Consider the following 18147-nt stretch of genomic DNA (forward strand, 5'->3'; position numbering starts at 1 on the left):
CAAAATTTATATAACCTAGTGGATTAATTTGGATTTCTGAAATATATTTTGGATGTAGCGCCCCCCCCCCCCACAAAAAACGCAAAAAAATTCCCGGGAGGGGGGGGGTCAAATAAATGAGGGAGGAACTGGACAATTAACTCGCCCAAGCAAAGACAAATATAGCTCTCATAATTTTTATATGAGCATTTTAAGGAGAAAAAAGATTCATGTGTAACAGGAGAGTAGAAAATACAGCGCAACAGCCCGGGATTCCAAACTTTGGATAATGCAATAACTTTGTTAAGCTGAATATGCTAAACGAGCAAACGTATTTGCAGAATATGTGTTGATTACCCGCAAATTAGCAATTTAACACACAGTTCATGAATGAAGATGTTAAGAAGTAAGAATGAAATATATAGCCAAAAATCTTTGTTATGTAATCAATGTTTGTGACATTTTTTCGATTACAAAAAATACGAATTTGGGAAATATCTGTGTTTAATCAATAATTCTCTTCACAAACTAGATAAATTATTCGTATTATGTATAAAAAGCGGAACAAACCACTTTTTTTACTGTAAATTCATTAATTTACCAAAATGGCAACAAACAATAAAATGACTCAAGTCTTTGTTTATATTACTAAGAGTTCTTGACACTATCTACCTTGTAACTTAACAGTTGACGTTGAAATTGTGGTCAGTCATTAGAAATGCATATATAAACCATTCTGGACATTAACTTTGAAATAATAATTTTTAGTTGAAATCACTTCTAAGCCCCTATAACCTAAACTTAACCATAAACGTTTAACACTTTAAAGAAAAATGTTATCTACTCGTAGAGCGAGTTGCTTAGTTCTTTATACACTCCTAGTTTCGGGAGCATTATTTGTTCACGAAAGTGCATCAAGAATCATAAATTAATGTTTCAGTATACGTAAAACGAGTATTATTTACTGATAACTCATGAATTATGCAAATAGCTATTTTTTCAATACTTGTTGATGACTTTTGTATATATGTTAAAAATAAAACAGATTCTTTCAAATCAGTAAAAATGCCGTCTTATTTTCCAATACCCACTTATTAACACGCTGCAGTCAATAAAAATAGGGAGAAATTTCTGTGACACGTACATTATATCTTGAGTATATTTTAGCATTGAATAATTATTTTTTGAAAGATGTGGCCACATAACTGCAACGGTGTGTGCATACAATTTGAAAAACGCGTGCAAGCGCGTTATGATGATTATTTTTTTTTGTACACACCGTTGCAATTATAAGACTATGTCTTTCAAAAAATAATGATTCAATGCTTATTTTTATGTTTTTAAACATTCATTCTCTTTCCGAAAAAATGAATTATTTTTTAAAATTTCTGCCTTAATCAGCTAGTAATGTGCAATTTATGGAAGAGCCATTGGAACAGCCGAATCATGCTGACAAAAATAGCGCACAGAAATTTGATAACTTGTAAGAGAATTTTATTTTTCATTCACTAATTTTATGAATTCACTTTTGGTATACTAAGAAATTAATCAATTGAATTCATTTTACTGTTAAAAAATGTTTACATCAAGAAATATTAATCAGCGTAAGCATAATATCAGGTCGTGATCTGGCTTGAAGTCGCGAGGAGAGTCAGTCATGTTTTTCGAGAAATACTAAAGGAAGACTGTATTCATACGCACCAAATTTGGTGATTTTGACTTCTGTGCTATGCGTAAATATCACTCAAATAAATCAATGCAATTTGATAGGGGGAAAGAAGGTAAATGTAAATATTAATCAAATAAATATAATTTCGGACAACGTATTTTGTTAACTGCTGCCAAATGAAGATGCCCTTCCCTAACATAATGGCAAAAAGAAAAGGACCAGCATCAACAAAACTAAGTACATGTAAAAATGAAGGACAGCAAGTGTAATTAAAGAAAACTTTGTTTTCATTTATTATTAATTTATTACGTGAATATGTCAACTCAAAAAACAAAGTACAGCAGTTTTCCTTATCACTCTTAAGAACCAAAATGCAACTAAATATACTAGTATATACTTTCTCTACTGAGAAAAAGAAATAAACAATGACCAGTTCAAAAAGAGATTCTAGAAAATAATGTTCGAGATATTTAAATTCATTTAAAAAACATAGGTAATCACAAATTACAAAGCTCTCCGAGACGAAGCATCACCTTCATGAGACCACCTTTATCATGTTATATGAAAATCATACTTTATGATCTTGGATATTCATGGAAACTGTTTTGACACAATATCGTATATCATCTGTTAAAAATATTGTATGATATGATCATATGTTCATTTCATACGGTATTATAAGATACAATGTTTATCAATACAATAATATAAAATACAAGATTTTGTATCATCAATCATAAGACCTGTTCCAAAAACCTAACCTTATCCAGCATCTGAAACCTATAGCTCAGATTCAGATTCAAGCCTGTCAGGTGCATAAGTATCATGCAAGTTTGGTGGTTAGGACAAGTAATAACTAAGATATCATCATGAGAGGGCACCTGTTTTAAAAACCTAAACCAGCTCTTCAAACCTTAACCTCCTCCAGCATCTGAAACCTATGGCTCAGGTTAGGCATTCAAACCTGTCAGGTGCATCAGTATCATAAGACACAAGTTTGGTGAAGTCAGAACCAGCAGTAACTTAGATATTGCTATCAAAGAGCACCTGAAACAAAAACTTTAACCTGCTCTAAAAACCTTAACCACTTCCAGCATCTGAAATTTGGGACCCAGATTCAGCATCCAAGTCTTTCAAGTCCATAAGTAGGTCCAGATGCATAATCCATGCAAGTTTGGTGAAGATAGAACAAGTAATATCTTAGATACAGGACCTGCAACAAAAACTTTAACCAGGTCCGATCGCCGGTATAGCATAAGCTCCCCCCAACTTTCCAACTTTGTCTCGGTGAGCTAAAAAGAAAGAAAGATCTATGCCCAATTTACTGGTACACATGCAACTGTAAGCATAAACAAATAAGATGGTCCCTTTATCAAGCAAACATATGCATCAGACCAGTCTACAGATTATCTAACTAAAAACAAGTCACACATTGTGAAACGTCATTCTGACACCTAAAATTAAACTGACTGTATTTTGAAGTACAGATAACTGTTGAATACACAAAAATTACAAACCTCTGTTTTACAAAATGAAACAACAAAGAACCATGTATTTTCAATTTTCCATCTCATAAAATACACTTTCTCAACACAATATTATGCTCAAATTGCTTTTTAGAACTACTGTAGAGTTTTACCTCCTTAACGGTACAGTTAATTTATCCCCAAGACTTTTTGTTTGGTGCAATCTAAATCAAAAACTAGCAATCTAGCTATTAAATTGTTTAAAGAGAATCCTGGTAAATGAAAACAGAAAGTAAATTTAAGTATTATTATTGTAAAGTCAGTGAACTTTTAATTTGACCCCTTTATATTTATTCAAAATTCTGCAGTGAATGAAATGCACTATTTTGCAAAATATGCTACAGAAATGCAAATGAAATGCAATATTTTGCTAATATGTAAAAGAATTTGCAGACAAAAATGTACCGGTAATTTTAAAATTTCAAAAAAATCAATACAAATATGAGTCATTAATAATTATAATTATTTAGGACAATTGGTACAGTATTTACTGACTAAAATGTTGACATTCTTTCAAAAAGTTTTTAATACATGTAAAAGACAGGAAAATAAGAGTCATTACAGATATTACAAAAAAAATAATGCCTGGGTTGAATTATTTTCCTTTTCAAATTGTTTAAATAATGAATTTATATTCAATTTGTTATCTTTTTGATATCTGAAAGTTTGTTCCCATCATTTGTTCCCAATTCAAGTATTTCCATTTTACATTTAAAAAAAAACCCAAAACAAATGAGTACTATCCACACAACAGGGAAATCTCAATCAGTTAATTCTGCATCTGAATGCAAGATTTTCCACTCCTTGCTTGCATTTTCTTAATTTTTCTTTTCTCCAGTGTAATGAAATTGTGCACAGTATTTTTAATTTTTTTCCAGCTTAATCTTCTCAACTCTTTATATTCATCCATTGCTTTCTCACATTCTCTTTTCCGTAGCTCTTTGCGTTCTAAAATATTCATTTTAAAAATCTTTCTTATAATGTTAACTTCTTCCTCCTTTAGTCGGCACAAATCTTTTCCTACAAAAAAATGCAACAAAATTACTGGTACATAAATTCATATTTAGTTTTTCCTATATGCGCTAATAGGAATTCCTATCTACAAACATAACTATATGTTGATATCAAATATAAATGAACCTCCCCATGCATTTTTAGATTACTATATTATCACAAATGATTTTCAATAAGCATCGTAAAAGATTTTTAATATACACACATACTTTTTTTTGCACTAATAAGCATGGTTTCCTATTTGTTCCATGTGTTTCCTATAAGACAGCATGTACCTCACTTTGCACAGTTAGAGTTCCCAAGATTAATGAATACCTCACTATGCACAGTCACATATATAAACACAGATGAACCTCACTATGCACTGTCAGTGTTTCTTAATATACTCTCATGTACCTCACTATGCATAGAAAGTGTTTCCTACATATAAACACATAATTGACTACATCTACCTCATTATGTACTGTGTACTATACACACATTGCATACCTCACTATGCAGTCAGTGCTCCCTATATAAATACATATACCTCATTATGCACTACTTGTGTTCCCTATATATAACACTCACACCTCACTTCGCACTGTTAGATATTCCCATTTAAAAATTACATTACTGTGCACTTGAACTGTAGTGTGTTTTTATACACTTAAATAAACATGTACTTCCATTTGCACAGTTTGAAATTACTATATTTAACAACACTTGTACCTCACCATGCATTTTTCTTTTTATATATCAATTTGCAAATTTTATCTTCATTTCTTCAATATATATTCTTAGCAAAATCTGTTCAGTAGATTTTATAGATATTAATTACAGAACTGCATAAGTATCCTTCCAATACAAGTATCCTTCCAATACAAGAAATACTCCCCATAAATCTAATGTTTCTTTGATTTTTACATAACATTTTGTAGATATTAAATTATTTAATTCAAATATGTTTAAAAATTGAATTAAACCTGTTAAAAATATTTTATAGCTGAAAGTTCTGACCATACTCTTCTCAAGTGTTATTTACAGATGTGAAAAATCTCTTTTGCGAAATATCAAAAAACTACATGGTGTGACTATTTTATTATATAAGGAAACTAAGTCAGAGTGTCTTAAATCTCAACAGAAAAAGAAGTCAGCATATAGAGGTATAGAAAGTACAAACATTCATGGTACTTAAATATTATCAAATACTAATATATGTTTACCTCTTGGGTGTTTAGCTTTTTGTTCCATTTCATTTTGTCTGACTGCTTCATATTCATCTGGATTTTCATCATCATTTTCAACCTCATCATCTTCAACTTCCTCATCCTCACCCAAGTTTATTTCTACAATGCACAGCAATACATTGCCATATAATTTGCACATATTTTTTCATGTTTATACCATCCATGTAAAATAATTACCTTCTTTGACATGTTCCTTCACAACTAAATTTACAAACATTTCTTATTGTACTCCTTATTATAGTCTCTGTTTCAAATTACCTTTTTACCCTTTACACATAATAAAAAAAAATACCTTCACAGGCAATTTCATCCAGAGACTTCCCACTATACTTTGAAATGTCACCATTGTCAAATGCTGTTAAAATTGTTCCCATTCTTGCTATCTGCAGTGTGTCATTTGGAAGTCGGTAAAAGGAATTGTGAATCCTTATGTCATGCCCAAGAAAGCCTGCCATGATTTCCAGATCATTTTTTTCCAAATTGAGGATTTGGGAAACTGTCGCTACATGCTTTCTTAGTTTAGTACTTGTTATATTTGTAGCTTTTGTAACGCCGCATTCTACTGCAAATTTTCTAAGGCAATCCGAACTTCGAATAGGATTCAGAGAATCAAAGCTTGATCTTGCAAAGACATACGGATTTTGGGGATTCACGCCAGCCAGTTTTCTTGTTTCAATAAGCAAATTAATGCTTTTTTCAAGTGCTGGAGTTAGCAGGATAGGAACAGTGCGGCCTCGTTTCCCTCGTATTTCAACACGGGAGAAAGTTTTACATAAAAGTTTTTCCACTGGTTTTAGAGAATCTTCAATTTCTTTAAGCGAGTCATTTTTAGATCTCTTTTCACAAAAAGCTTGAACAGTTATTCTTTCTGCTTCACCTCCTCTCCTTCTATTAAACATTACAATTCTTGCTAATGTCGTTTGATTCAATTCATCCCAGATGGATTTTTTTACAGATTTCTGTAACAAAACAACTAGTTTTTCGTTTTTTTCCTTTAACATGCTTTGAAGTTTTTTGATGTCTTCTGTTAAAGGAAGTCCTTGACCTTTGTTCATTTTGTTTGCCGTTAAAGTTTGTAAAGCACTGCTTGAAATGGAATCACTCCATTCATTTTCACAAAGAGTATAAAATGCATCTGCATTTTTTCTCATATCTTCACTTCCTTCAATCAGAGCCATAGATGTTTTTATTTTGGCACATTTCTTCAAAGAATGACCCAACTTAAGAGCCAATGATGGGTTTGCATATGAATTTGTATTGTCATTGAATCCACACAATGTTCTTGTGCATTTCACTACAGCTGGGAATTTCTGAGGTAGAATAGCATCTTCAAGTGAATGAATGTCTTCATCAAGTTCTCTCAGTGAAATGATAAGCCTTCCTAATTCTCTCATTTTTTGGCTAACATGTGTGTATAAGTGAGTCAAGTGTCCATGCTTTTGATATAATTTTTCTCCAAATTTCACAATTATTGTATCATTTCTAGCTGCGATGCTAATTTCGTCTGCAGACATTCTTTTCAAAACATTTTCTCGCAGCCCATTACTAACCTCTGTTTTCGTTGGAAGAAGAAGTGAGGCTTGGGATGAAATCTTTCTATATTTCGGTTTTCTTTCATCAGGGGCAAAAGGACAATTTTTAATGTGCCTCCACAGACAAGATTTCAGAAAAAAACCCAAGCAATACTGACAAGGCAAGAACTTCTCAGCAGATGCATCGTTCCAGTTTCTCGTATACGTTATAAGAGTTCCATGTCCTGATTTTAAAACACTGCAATTGTGTTGATAATCTCCAGAGTTTCTTAGTTTCAGAAGAGCATGTTTTCGGTCCTTTGATTTCAATGGATACGACTCGATATGTTGTACTTCTTTTTCTTTTGCATGCACTCCTAAATAATGTTTTGTAATGTTAGTATAATCTTTCTGGCAGTAAAAACAATAGTGTACTTTGTCCCAGACACGGATCCCCATTTTGTTACTTGAGTGCTGAACATCTACTTCTTCATCAACGCTGCTTGAAATAATTTCAGTTTTTGAGTCCTTAACTTTTCGCTTTTGTTGTTTAGTTGCTGAATTTGAGTCAGATGTTGAACTAACTTTTTCATCCTGGTTTATGATTTGAAAAGATGCTGTATAAGGGATAATATCAGATTCTGAATCTGAAACACATTCATATTCTTCCTCCTGTCTTTTCTCACTACACTCTTCAGATGTCATACTGCCTGCATCACTGTCCATCTCATAATCAGGATCTTCAGGGTCTGACCACTCCATTGATTCCTCTGAATTTTCTGAACCCTCTGAATTTTCTGAACCCTCTGAATCTTCTGAATAATTCTCAAGTCCTAAAAATGATGAAGAGGATGTAGTAAGCAATTGGTGGCTATTAATTATTAAATATCAAATACAAAACAAACATAAACTTGCAAAATATATCATATACAGTCAAACCTCGTTATCTCGAACTAGATGGAACTGGTTAAAAACTTCAAGATATCCTAGTATTCGAGATATCAAGTATAAAATACTAAAAGTTTAAGTGTTTGGGACCTAAAAATCACTTCGACATATCCATTGTATTCGAGATATCGGTGTTCGAGATACCGAAGTTCAACTGTTTATATGCATAACAAACATGTTAACATATTTTGATCACATATTGAAAGCTTTAAAACCTTAAATATCAATTATATCATACTGCGTAAGTCTCACTATGTACACAAGGTCATGGCACATTTCATAAGCTTGTTAAAGCTGAACACACTTGGTATCTGCCATATTAAATTGCAATTTCTTTATTTGGGGGCCCCTATATATAGTAAGTCACTTAGTCCCTTTTCAGTGTTACCAGTCTGTCTACACAAGAGCATATGCTATGCAACTCTTGGTAGCGAAAAAATGACTTTACATTAAATGCGGGAAAGTAAGCTACCAACTGAAAGAAACTTACAGGTCTATGCAGTTAACCTGAAACTTATGATTGCAAATTTCAAGGGTACAAGAATTTCCCAGTGCAAATATCCTAGATAGTACATGTATTATAAAAAATATCGTACATGCCTATTTAAGAGTTCAGTTTTACATTAACATGACCTCTTTTAAGAATTTTGGTTCAAAGGTCAAAATTGTGTAAGATAGTGTAATTGAAGATGACACAATGAAAATCAAGGTAATCTGTGACATTGAGTGGCCAGACCCCTTCTCATTTCCTTGATTCTTACATAGAATTAGTCTTAATACTCATCAGACTGTTCAAGTGATTCATGCTCCTATTCTCTGTAGTTGCCAAGTCATATGCTGTTTACTGTTCAGATTTCATATATGATTATTTAAATTTAACTATAGAATATAAATCAATAAAGTGAGCATGAATCTGGGGATATTTAAATACATGATAGTTGGACAATATCATTTGTGTCTTGGTGACTTAAAATTGAGATATATTTACAAACAGTTTTACATTTGGACATCATTATGCACTGAAAGACATTTATATTTACCATATTTATACACATGTACTTCACTATGCACAGTCAGTACTTAATTCCTATACAAACAATGTATCTCACTATACACTGACAGCGTTTCCTAAATAAACACTCATTTAGAACCTCAGTTTCATTATACTGCCAGTTTATAATTACCCATTAAGTACTAACTACTTTTAGAAAAGCCATATTGTACAAAATTCATTTTTAATACTTTTTTCATGATTTCATAGTGATTATCATATATTGAAAAGAATGAAAATAGCAATGCACTCACTTTTTTCATAATTAAACAGAAATTTTCTGCCACCAATCATCAGCATATCTCCATCATTCAATTCTTGGCCAATTTCAATTGGTTTTCCATTGACAACAACAGGAAAGCTTTTACTATAATTTGTTAAGTAAGCCTGAAAAATTGCAAAAGTTGATACTTTAAAAAAAGAATAATTAGATCAGATAAAGAATTTGAGACACAATCAGGGTGAGGAATTTGTAGATCACATTATTTCTTTAAGAAGTGAACTTATAGAAAAAATCAACTTAAGGCAAAACTTACTGCTCAAAATATTATGAAAAAAAACATGTATGTCAAATCAGACAACTTAGAAATATGCATGCAATGATAAACTGACATGTATTAGTATATATTACCTTTGATCTTCCAACTGCAACAACTGCATGAATCTTGTCAACATTTTTGAGGGACACTTCAATATCGCATTCTCTTCCACTGCAAACCAATAAAGATTATTTAAACTACAATTAAGTTAAACTTTAATTATTATCTTGAACATGGTATCTCATTTACCATGGATTATCCAAATGAAGTTTAAAGTCCCAATCACTTTTTAGATTTTTTTTTCAATATATAACACTTCATTGGTCCAGTGAGGTTTGAGATAACAAGATTGGACTGTATTGAAAAAAATCTAAAATAAAGAGACACTACAGACAAATTTACCATATTTTTGTCAATCAGTTTTGAATGTACAGATTGATAAGCATATAGAAAATTTTAATGTAATGAAGGTTAGAACCATCAAATGTTAATGATAAGCCCATAATTACGTGTTAGGTGTCCGGAATTATGTTTGTATACGTTATGAGTAGCCAATCATATCAAGGTGAACGACAAGGTTTTTAAATAGATGACAAGCCTGTGCTTAATGGGTACAAGTCATCCTGAAATATTTACATAGGATGTGTTGACGTATGTTGCAATATTTACATGCCAGACTGTTTTTATTATTGAATTAAACAATGAAATGGGAATCTTTAACTTTGAAAATATGGTAATTCCACAAAGTTTATAATTTCAATATTGCAACAAAATTAGCAAACATTTTGAGGAAATTATTTTAAAATCACTTTTGGCAACCTGATCTGTAGTGCCACTTTAAACTGCTTTAAGTCAGTATTTCTATGCACTAAAATGTAAAGTACATATTACTCAAATCACTGACCGCATACAAATAAATTTAAGTATAGCATTATAGTACCTAATCCAACACATTTTCTTTCCATTTATTGTTGGCTTGGAAAAAATTCTACTGTAACCAATGTTAGCCATTTTAAAAATGTTTTAAATTGCTGAACAGTCAAATCAACATATTTTATACCTTCCAATGACACATTCTTCATCATCCTCCAAAGAAAAAGTTGCTCCTAAATTGTTATCCTTCTTAATCACAGTAATTTTTCCAATATCTATCAACCAAAAATAGAAAAATCAAAATAGATCTCCATGTATATTCACAAATATTGTAGTATTCAGTGATCACTGTAAAAAAAATAATCAAAGGCCGGAACGGACACAAAAAAAAAATCATTATATTTCCTTATAAAATAGGTAGTGATCAGTTTAAAAATCAATAACTCATAATGATTACAAAAATCAAAAACAATTCAAAGTTAACAAAATTAATAAATGATTTTCTTTCTGCTTTAAATAGTCTGAACAATTTTAAAATGTTCATAATTTGAATACATTAACAGTGTATCCCTAATTGAAATAATAAAACATACTTTTATTAATTTCAATTCCCGATTGAAACAAGATTACCTATGGTATGGTTGTTTACAAATAAATCCACAACACCTGCTATCTAAAATACTTCATAATCGTGTTTATTTATTGCAACAAGATCACAATATACGTTTATCGCTTACATTTATTTTGGAGACCATGCCCGATAACAAATAAATTTACATATCAAATTTTATTTTTATCGGGCACTGTCTCCAATTCAAATGTAAGCGATAAACGAAAATAATATTTAGTGAACGTTTACACCTCATTGTATTCATCCGCCATTTATTGATTAAGCAAATTTATGCTTAATATGCAATGAGTTGTCAATAACCAGAAAGTTGGGTTTTTGTACACAATGTAGTTGAATAAATGAAATAAACATCCTGTAATATGTTTAATACTTTGAGGAACTTTTTTCTTATGCGTATTTAAAAGGCGGTGCGAAGCATGAATTTTTGGACCATTGCCAATCCACACGACTGCTAGAAGGCTGCCAAGCATTAGCTCGACACCTTAAAAACTGGACTTGCCATGGATTGACGATTGAATGTAAAAAAAAAAAGATTGAATAATAAAGCTAAGAGAAAGATTATTAGTTTTATTATCAGTTTTTATTATGTGCACACACGCATGTACATCACAATGCATTGCTAACTTTTACTATATACACACACATGTACCTCAGTGTGCATTATCAGCTTTTGATGTGCAAACTTGATTGAGCCAAAGTAAGTGTACATCAGTGTACACCGGTGTAAAAAGTTGTAATTATATAATCAAGTGGATTTTGTGGTGTAGTTTAGATTAAATATGGCTGACACAAATGCAGTTTTCAGGAAGGATTTGCTTTTTTGTTCAATATTCCTCTGTATATTTTTTGGTTATCAAACACATGCATTTAATAAAACCATGTAAATAAATAATAAATCTGACCAAATGCTGACGGCAAGTTTGTAGCTATAAAATTATGAGGTATGCTTGATTCTTTTTTATGTCTTTACTTTATAGAAATCTCATTCTTGTCGTTCTGATACAGATTTTGTTTCAAAAATGAGAAAAAATTAAAAAGAACAAGAAATTACTTGTCAAGAACTAACTTTAAAAACATAATTTTATCAAACATCATTGCTCTGATACAGAAATCAACTTTAAATAATAAAATGCATTTTCATATTCATTATATTACATAAATTCATCTGTCAAATTTCCAATCACATTATCTTTCTGCCATATTGGAAACAGTGTTACATCTTTCAATACATGCCCTAAATTTGGTGTAAGGAAAGTGTACACTGGGTGTACACCGAAAGTCTACACCCATGCGCTTGATTAAGAAAGAAGTGCACAGTGTAAGCGGTGTAAGTAAATAAAGTTTCCCCCAAATTACACCAATTAAAAATACTTACTTCTATATACACTTCTTGCTACCTTCCAATTGTATTTTGCTATGTTGGAACAATTTCTACTGTGTTCTGAATAACTGGAGAGATTCTAATAAGAAAAGAAAATAAATTTAATGACAACAAGATGTAATTATAATCAGAGCGATTATAAAGTCTCCCGAACAAAGCAAGGCAGAGCTATAATTATAAAGTCTCCAAACAAAGCATGGCAATCAGAAGAATAAGACTAAATTCATTATGTCTAGATATTTAGGCACTTCCTGTGTCAGGTGAGACGGAACCACCTTGCATGGTGTTGATCAATAAATCATTTGATGCCCTTATACACAAGGAACAAGAATACATATGGTTTGTGGGCATGGATCTAAACGGTTTTAGAGATATTAGGGCACTTCCTGTTTCAAGTAGGACGGAACCACCCCAGCAGGTCATGACCTATATACCATTTGATGCTCCATTGCAAAGGAAACAAGAATACATAAAGTGGAGGGGAAGGGATGTCAACAGTTTTAAGTATTTTGCCATTCCTGGGGGGTGAGGATAACCCTAGGAGCCAGACCTAATGTACCCCACATATGGTCTAAACCACTCAATATAAGCATCTGAAGACTCCATGTCAATATCTTCATTGGTTTTCAAGCTATAGTCATTTACAATATAGTGTATAAATTTTCCCATAGGATTCAATGTTAGACCCAACCCCCTTTGACCCCCCAAAGATTGGTTGACAAACCCAGAAGAAGAAGAAGAAAATGAAGAAGAACACTACAAAAACAATAAGTGTCCAAACTTTGTTTGGGAGACATAATAAAAGTTTCCATTCTATCATTATTAAAGCATATTTGACACACAAACACACATCACAAAGATTTAAAACAAACAAAAGGATGTCGTCTATTGTGCTGACCTTAGATCCGTCGTCTGACACAACTTCCTCAACACCGTCAACAATTTCTGGGGACACTTCTTCTACCCTACTAAACCAAAAATTAAATATACAATGTTTTATGCTTCACAGTTACAAGTATTAAAGTAATCCTTTTTTCAAAGTTTTTTTTTTTTTTTGCCGAAAATTAATTAGAACTGTCTTCTTAGGATATTAATAAATCAAAATTCTGTTTGTAATTTTAAAAGAGTTGATCCAATTTTTGGCAATCAAACATTGTTTAAAACAAAGAATTTACCTTTGAGTAGCATTATTTTCTTCAGATACACAGTCAGCATCTATCAACTTTAAAGCATCTTCAACATTAATTTCTGCAGGTGATGTATCCAGACCTATTAATCAAAGTAGAAAGAAATGCAGTAAAATACTATATTCTTAATCTGCTTTTATTTATTTATCAGTCTCCATAAGATTGCATGCACATACATTTACCTGACTATGCATTCTCAAGATTTACCCAAGTACAAACAAATGTGTACCTCTCAATTGGATATCAGATTAAACTATGTACAAATAGCTACATGTACTTCATTATGACTATGATCAGATTACACCATGTACTATGCATACACACATGTACCTCACTATGTATCATCAGTTTTACTATGTATACACACATGTACCTCACTATGTATCATCAGTTTTACTATGCATACACACATGTACCTCACTATGTATTATCAGTTTTACTATGCATACACACATGTACCTCACTATGTATTATCAGTTTTACTATGCATACACACATGTACCTCACTATGTATTATCATTTTGTACTATGTAAACACATATATACATGTAACTCACTATGTATCAACAGTTTGCTATGTTTAAACATATGTACCTCACTATGTATTATCATCTTGTACTATGTATACACACATGTACCTCACTATGTATTACCATCTTGTACTACGTACACACATATATACATGTACCTCACTATGTATTATCATCTTGTACTATGTACACACATATATACATGTACCTCACTATGTATTATCTTTTTGTACTATGTACACACATATATACATGTACCTCACAATCCATTATCTATACAAGTGTATTTCACTATGCATTCTTAGCTTTTACAATGTACACACACATGTATTCACTTTGCATTATCAGTTTTTAATATGTACACTAAGTAAAAATACTTACTTCCATGTTCACCTCTCTCTGCCTTCTCCTTGTCTTTTGCTGTGTTTGAACAATTTCTACTGTGCTCTGAATAACCGGAGAGATTCTAACAAGAAAATCAATTTAATGCGATTAAAGTTTCCATTCTATTATCTGTAAAGCATTTGACACACAAACACACAATAAAAAGATTTAAAACAAACAAATGGATGTTGTCTATTGTGCTGACCTTAGATCCGTCGTCTGACACAACTTCCTCAACACTGTCAACAATTTCTGGGGACACTTCTTCTACCCTACTAAACCAAAAATTAAATATACAATGTTTTATGCTACAATTATGATCCAATTTTTGGCAATCAAACATTGTTTAAAACAAAGAATTTACCTTTGAGTAGCATTATTTTCTTCAGATACACAGTCAGCATCTATCAACTTTAAAGCATCTTCAACGTTAATTTCTGCAGGTGATGTATCCAGACCTATTAATCAACGTAGAAAGAAATGCAGTAAAATACTATATTCTTAATCTGCTTTTATTTATTTATCAGTCTCCATAAGATTGCATGCACATACATTTACCTGACTATGCATTCTCAAGATTTACCCAAGTACAAACAAATGTGTACCTCTCAATTGGATATCAGATTAAACTATGTACAAATAGCTACATGTACTTCATTATGACTATGATCAGATTACACCATGTACCTATAAATACTTCCTACTATGTCTAATAGGACTGTACTGTGTACAAGTGCACATGTTCCTCGATCACTATGGATTATGAGTTTTAATATGTATACATATGTACCTCACTATGTATAAACAATTTTTACTATCATCTCATCTATGTATACACACATGTACCTCACTATGTATAATCAGTTTTACTATGTATACATACATTTACCTCACTATGTATCATCAGTTTAACTAAGTAAACACACATGTACCTCACTATGTATTATCAGTTTACTAAGTATACACACATGTACCTCACTATGTATTATCATCTTGTACTATGTACACACATATATACATGTACTTCACTATGTATTATCTTTTTGTACTATGTACATACATATATACATGTACCTCACAATCCATTATCTATACAAGTGTATCTCACTATGCATTCTTAGCTTTTACAATGTACACACACATGTATTCACTATGCATTATCAGTTTTTAATATGTACACTAAGTAAAAATACTTACTTCCATGTTCACCTCTCTCTGCCTTCTCCTTGTCTTTTGCTGTGTTTGAAGAATTTCTACTGTGCTCTGAATAACCGGAGAGATTCTAACAAGAAAATCAATTTAATGCGATTAAAGTTTCCATTCTATTATCTGTAAAGCATTTGACATACAAACACACAATACAAAGATTTAAAACAAACAAATGGATGTCGTCTATTGTGCTGACCTTAGATCCGTCGTCTGACACAACTTCCTCAACACCGTCAACAATTTCTGGGGACACTTCTTCTACCCTACTAAACCAAAAATTAAATATACAATGTTTTATGCTTCACAGTTACAAGTATTAAAGTAATTATTTTTTTCCAAGTTTTTTTTTTTTGCTGAAAATTAATTAGAACTGTCTTCTTAGGATATTAAATCAATATTCTGTTCGTAATTTTAAAAGAGTTAATTGATCAAATTTTTGGGAATCAAACATTGTTTAAAACAAAGAATTTACCTTTGAGTAGTATAATTTTCTTCAGACACACAGTCAGCATCTATCAACTTCAAAGCATCTTCAACAACACTAATTTTTGCAGGTGATGTATCCAGACCTATCAATCAAAATAGAAAGCAAAGTAGTAAACAAAACTGTACTTTCTAAATCTGCATTATCAGTCTCCAAAGGAATGCACATACTATTACTGTTTTGTATTGATTTGGCTTGCTTAATGTCCTGCAAATACTTCTCTTTTAAGTGTCTTGGACTTCTTAGTTTTTCTGAAATGATTAAGACCTATTGTAATGATTTTTTTTGCATGTGCATAAGGACATATACAGAGGAAAAGTAAATTGTTTTAGTTTGAGTGTACATGTATATAGTGAACAAAGATTACTAAAATCAAGCTTGAAGAAACAAAAGTGAACAATGTGTTTTCATTTCATGCATTAAAAATTTCTTTTAATTAATCTTTATAAAAAAATCAGTTCTAAACAATTAATAGCACTTTCTTTAAACTCGATCAGTCATATCATTAATCTACATGTATCATTCTTTAGGAAGATCAATTTCACAGTTCTTAATTTACCACATTCCCATAAGAACAGCATAGGACATGATGGTTTTAATCATTCTACTGAAAATTTCACTTACCCGGTACAAATTAATTTATGTTGCTTTACAGTTTTACAACTTGAATATCGAATATATGAGCTGATTGAGACAATAATTAAGTTTGCTGTTACACTTCAGTTGAATTTTTCTTGATCATTGTCCTTAACCTTGCCTTCTTTTCAAAGCATGCATTACTAGAAAAAAAACAACAACAAAACAGTGTATATATGTCTTTTCAAAGCATGCATTAGTAAAAAAACAACAACAACAAAACAGTGTATGGGGTTATATATTACCAACATTCAAATAACGTATCTCTTAATACACTGTAATATGTGTTAAAGTTTACTCAAGAATGGTATATACTGTAAAGCATTATCAGCAATATGGAATAAATACATGTATCTGCGAGCAACCCCTGCTTAAATATTTTACTTGTCATGAGCTAGTTGTTCATTAATCATGTTATTATAGATAAACAGTTTATCAGCTGACCTGTTAACCCTCCTGCGTTTCGCAAAACTCTACCCCTAAATTGTTAAAATTGAACAAATATTCTGCATTGATTTTTACAGAGCTAAAGTTGATCATGCTAAGCATTGTTGACACACCATTCCTATGCGGGTTAGGCTAATAGCAGGAAATATGAGGTTACACTAATATCATTAAAATCATCCTGGTACACTGGCAGAAAATCAGATGGCAAACTATTATTTTATTATATTAGACAGCAAATAAATTTTTTTTAAGAAAAATAATATATTGATAAAACTTAGATATGATGTGACTAATTTTATATTTTTACTAAATTAATGCTGATTTTTTTATACAAATCAGATAAATAAGTTATAATTAGGTTTCTAAGCAATAATCCTGGAATAAAAAGGTAATACCCGGTAATCGGTTTACAGTATGTACCACTCTTGATATAAAGAAATGAAATTGTACCCCATAGCCTACATATTTCTTTTTTCTTTTTTCAATTACAATTTAAATTAACTTCAATGTTTCAGTTTAGTTGAACATTGAAGTTAATTTAATTTGTAATTGGAAAATGAAAATGAATATTGTTTAATTTATGTCCTGTTGTGGTGATGAACTGTCATAATTCCCAGGCTATTGAGAAAACTGAAACTTAAGTATAACTGTAAAAACTCTTCTAAAATTTAGAAATCCCTTCAAGGCAATTAAAGAAGAGTTTTGTTAATTGGATTATTTTGGTAATTACAGTATTTATCACTATTAAGGGTGGTATGGGACACAAGGTAATGTTTATGTGAATAAAGGTACATTATAATTTAATTACATTCCTTGGTTTAAAATTTTCAAAATTTACATTTTTTGACCAAAATAATTCATTTAAAATTTCATTTTAGAATTAAATCAAAAATCCAAGCGGGGATTCGAACTCATGTCT

The 18147-nt window shown here is 31.2% G+C and overlaps 1 protein-coding gene across 1 annotated transcript; it reads right to left on the bottom strand.

The window, feature by feature from the left end:
* Positions 1-1912: 1912 nt before the first annotated feature.
* On the bottom strand, positions 1913-16668 carry LOC128182107 (uncharacterized). Its single transcript, XM_052850720.1, has 17 exons — positions 16660-16668; positions 16316-16412; positions 16134-16230; positions 15858-15927; positions 15650-15734; positions 14817-14910; positions 14658-14724; positions 14450-14534; positions 13527-13620; positions 13250-13319; positions 12346-12430; positions 10527-10614; positions 9559-9637; positions 9182-9314; positions 5710-7761; positions 5394-5516; positions 1913-4194 (listed from the first exon to the last, which is right to left on the bottom strand). The coding sequence occupies exons 1-17, from the start codon at positions 16666-16668 to the stop codon at positions 3944-3946; spliced, it is 3579 nt and encodes a 1192-aa protein (XP_052706680.1). The 3' UTR covers positions 1913-3943.
* Positions 16669-18147: the final 1479 nt, after the last annotated feature.

The sequence above is a fragment of the Crassostrea angulata genome, chromosome 4 (genome assembly GCF_025612915.1).
Source record: "Crassostrea angulata isolate pt1a10 chromosome 4, ASM2561291v2, whole genome shotgun sequence".
In the NCBI taxonomy this organism is placed as follows: Eukaryota; Metazoa; Mollusca; class Bivalvia; order Ostreida; family Ostreidae; genus Magallana; species Magallana angulata.